Source organism: Octopus bimaculoides, chromosome 12, assembly GCF_001194135.2.
Source record: "Octopus bimaculoides isolate UCB-OBI-ISO-001 chromosome 12, ASM119413v2, whole genome shotgun sequence".
Lineage (NCBI taxonomy): Eukaryota > Metazoa > Mollusca > Cephalopoda > Octopoda > Octopodidae > Octopus > Octopus bimaculoides.
In genome coordinates, this window is record NC_068992.1 from 57,643,135 (window position 1) to 57,647,724 (window position 4,590).

Consider the following 4,590-nt stretch of genomic DNA (forward strand, 5'->3'; position numbering starts at 1 on the left):
TAACACAAACTTTTAACCTTTTTTTAAACCTAACACAACTCTTAATTCTCATGCATCCTTATTTTTCCAACCATTATATACATGAACTACTATTGAACTTCAAAAGCTCAAAGACAATATAATGTATTGGTATAGTTATTTTTTTATATATTATTTGTTTTATATATTATTTTCTTCATTTTGTACTTCTTTGTAAAAAACATTTTCATTCTCCTTCTTGAAAATTTGCTTCGCAATGAAAGCCGGTTAGAAATCTTTATTAAAACATGCTTCCAATTTGAAATCTTTATTAAAACATGCTTCCAATTTAGCATTCTGCCTTATTCTTCATTTTCCTATATATATATATATACATACATACACATATACGTATGTGCATATTACAGTTTGTGCTGAAATTCAGAAACATATGCTGTGCTGGATAATAATATATGACACAGATAGACATCTTGATACATTTAGATATTGAAATGATAAAAACTATACAATGGCAATTGATAGCAAAGATTTTCAGCATTCTTTACAGATTAGTTCAGTAGCCTTAAGGTTTAATAAACTATATTTAGCAATCTAAGGTTTAGCAAATTACAGATTAGCATCTAAGGCTTGATAAACTAAGGCTTAGCAGACTACAATTAGTAAACTAAGATTTTACTAAACCAAGGAATCTCATATAACCAGATATCAAATGAAGAGAAAAATGTGCAAAGCAAAAACATATATAAACTAAATAAACAAAAGTTTATGTAGAAGTTAATGGTAATAAATAAGTGCTTGGCTTTCTGTAATATTCATTACTGATTGAAAAGAGGATTAGGAATATTGGTTATTGATTGGAAACAGGATTAGGAACACTGACTTACCTCTCTAAACTGTTGAATAATTTATTACCCAAATTACTACAGCATGTCCTTTGTAAGTCTGACCTGAAAGTATTGAAATTATTCCTTGGTATAACAGAGAACAAATTATCGGTAAATCGGTCAGGCAGTGACAACAGTGTTTCAGACTTGAATTATTAGCTGTCTCTGTGTAGATATATAATAATAATAATAATAATCATCATCATTTAGCATCCGTATTCCATGCTGGCATGGGTTGTACAACTTGAGAGGATCCGACAGGTCAGAGGACTGTATCAAACACCATTGTCTGTTTTAGCATAGTTTCTATAGCTGGATGCCATCATTAATGCCAACCATTTCACAGAGTGCACTGGGTTCTTTTTTACATGGTGAAGTCATCGAGAAGCTTGCCAGACAAGACCCCTTCCTTTATTGGAATATGGTTCTGATAGGGGGTAGGGGTATGGTGGTTTATGCCAGACATTGAGAAGCAAGAGTATGATAGAGGGATAGAAACAGTTGTCTTGCCAAAGAGGAGATATATGGCTACCTCCAGTTGAAAAAGGTGAGAAGATTGTGGTGATGAGAGTGAATGTGAGGTGGGTGGGTCAGATGAGGAAGAAGATCATGTATGTGTGTGTGTGTGTGTGTGTGTGTGTATGTATGTGTGTGTGTGTGTGTGTATGTATGTGTGTGTGTGTATGTATATATATATATATATATATAATTATTCTTATACAATATTCTAGTATAAGAATAATAAATATATGTATGTATGTATGTATAAAAACTTAACAGAATGAGATAAAAATCCAAAGCCGTGAAAGATTTCAGAACATTTATAAAGAGAAGGTCTTACAGCTAAAACAATCACTTCAAAAAAACCCTTGTTTCAATAACACCGTTTACAGACTCTATGCTTGGAATGACCAATTTTAAATACTATTGGAACTTACACACAAGGTACAAGAATCTTATATGTATACCATTCTGCCTAAATAATGGAACTGCAGATACAATATCCCTGCATGTCTCACGTCTATTTTCATTCCTCCACTTCACTCTCTATTTCATATCTTGTCTAGAATAACTATTGCTTAACCATTTTTTCACACCGCCTCCAATGAAGGGATATATAAAATATACTGGAAACAGCTGTAAGACTTTCTCTTTATAAATGTTTTGAAATCTTTCACAGCCTTGGATTATCTCATTCTGTTAATTTTCTTTTATATATACACATGCTGATATATGACCTACGTTGGACTCCTCATTCGTATAATCACTGAACCTGGAGCTTAACTATAGTCTGTCCATAGCAGTTACTCAGCATTACCTGACACCTTTGGGTCTTCTTGACACCATTACCTCTCATAACCTATATATATATATATATATATATATATATAATTATTCTTATAAAACATTCTAGTATAAGAATAATAAATGTGTGTATGTATGGATGGATGGATGAATGGATGGATGGTTGTTTGTATGCATGTACACTTAAGATACCCAATTTACTATTTAGCTTGTGTGAACACCAAAAAATCTTACATGGTTCCCCAGGGGTCACATGGACCCTGGTTGAGAAGCACTGATTTAGCTGAACAAATGAAACCCAGTACATTATTTTTTTCTAGTCTCTTTTACTGGACTACTAAGCTACAGGGATGTAAACAAACTAACACTGGATGTCAAGCACTAGTAGGGGAACAAATTCAAACACATATACACACATAAATATGACATCATCATCATCGTCATCATCATTTTAACATCCACTTTTCCATGCTTGCATGGCTCAAATATAATTTGTTGAGGAAGCAGATTTTTTATGGCTGGATGCCCTACCTGTTGCCAACCCCTCACCTGTTTCCAGGTAAGGCAATATTCCTCCATGGGAAGACGTTTCTCATGGAGGACTGGAAACAAACAACATAGTTTGTATGATGATCATGATGCTCATTTAAAACTATCACATGATATCAAAACAAGGGCATACACAAACACTCCCACATGTGCACATGCAAAAACACACACACCTGGAGCTATAGAAGAAGATACTAGCCAAAGTTGCCATAGAGTTGGATTGAACCCAAGACCACATGGTTAGGCAGTACGCTCCTTAACCACACAACCATGCCTACACCTTATATATGCAATGTTTTAAGATTTCATTGATTCTGGAATAGTTTTAATACATCGAAAGATTGTCCTTGATGCAAAATCATTTCAAAATTATTTCAGAATTTTACTTATAATCAATAAAAATATCTCACTTTTCTTGGTCTCTTTCTCTCCTCTGAACAAACACAAACACAAACACACACACACACACACAGAGGTTAATTCACTTCCTAGGGAAGGCAATGGGGCAAGAAGAGATACCTTGATCAATAGATGTGATACATATGCGTTGAGCAACTTTGAGAAGTCCAGAACAATTGTGATGGATAAGAAACACTAAAAAAAGGAAACAGTCATTGTTGGAATCCCTGTCTGATTAAACCCTACACAGTTGTCCTGAGTTAGTCAGAGCCTGATATTTAAGGATACATTCACATAGCAAATTAAGGGCTTGCCGCTCTTGCTCATGATCATTGCATACAAAGGACCTACCATTATCACCATTCGTAAATATGAGGTTAAGAGTATTAACACAGTGTGTAATCTGTTATTGACCATCTAAAACAAGAATCTTCCTGTAGACATTTCACTATCCCTCTCACAATAAATTCCAACATGTACAGTTGTAAAAAAGAAATACTGGGGAAACAACACTGTTGATAATCTACAATAACAAGATGGTGTTTTGGTTACATTTTAGCTTCTGTTTGATATAAAAGTTGTCAATCCCAAGCAAGTTTTGTAAGATTAAAAATAAATGCCCAAACTAGAAAAACTCATACCTGTTTATACCGTTAACTGATAATGCTACCACCCACTGTGATATTTAATAGGGTGGGAAGAAAGTTAACATTTACTTATCTAGCTAATACAGGTGTTGGAAACATTACACACACGCACACACAATCTTACATACATAAAGATTTTAATAGCAGATTGGCCAAAGTAACAAAATATGGGGTATAGTGTATTAGTTAAATGAAAAATATTTAAATACCACTTCAAAATTTAGAGTTCTGCCGTCACAGTATGATCTGAGGTTAGTTGACTCATCATTTCTAGCAGGTCAAGTAACAAAGTAGAGGGATTCTTAGTTCTTTATTCAACTATTCATAGGGACTGAGAAATTTGAAAGTGTCACAAATATGTTCCCTCCATACATATATATATATATATATATATATATATATATATATACCGCAGGACTGGCCCTTGTGCCGGTGGCATGTAAAAAGCGCCCACTACACTCTCGGAGTGGTTGGCGTTAGGAAGGGCATCCAGCTGTATGAACACTGCCAGATCAAATTGGAGTCTGGTGTAGCCATCTGGTTCGCCAGTCCCCAGGCAAATCGTCCAACCCATGCTAGCATGGAAAGTGGTGCTGCAGATGTTGGTGAGAGGGATAACTACCCTTGGCAAACAGGACACAGTCGTGTGTCGATAAGCCAGTTGGAGGAGATGTCCTCCTGGGGTTAAAAGCAACAGTAACATCCACCCCTAGGGGTCAGCCACACTTAAGTGGCAATATACTACACTTTATCGTGCAGTTACTGTTAATACTTCATTTAGAGAATTAACATTGCTTATATATATATATATATATATATATATATAT

The 4,590-nt window shown here is 34.7% G+C and overlaps 1 protein-coding gene across 12 annotated transcripts in view; it reads right to left on the minus strand.

Annotated features, from left to right (window-relative positions):
• Positions 1-4,590, minus strand: part of LOC106868187 (unconventional myosin-IXAa) — a 213,418-nt gene that overhangs the window by 138,288 nt on the left and 70,540 nt on the right. For 11 of the 12 annotated variants that reach the window (XM_052972194.1, XM_052972199.1, XM_052972193.1 and 8 more), the window contains exon 15: positions 864-926. The exons of the other annotated variant lie outside the window; for it this stretch is intronic. In XM_052972194.1, the coding sequence (XP_052828154.1) occupies positions 864-926 (63 nt within the window). The remainder of the gene's footprint in view (positions 1-863; positions 927-4,590) is intronic. 12 annotated transcript variants of the gene reach the window in all.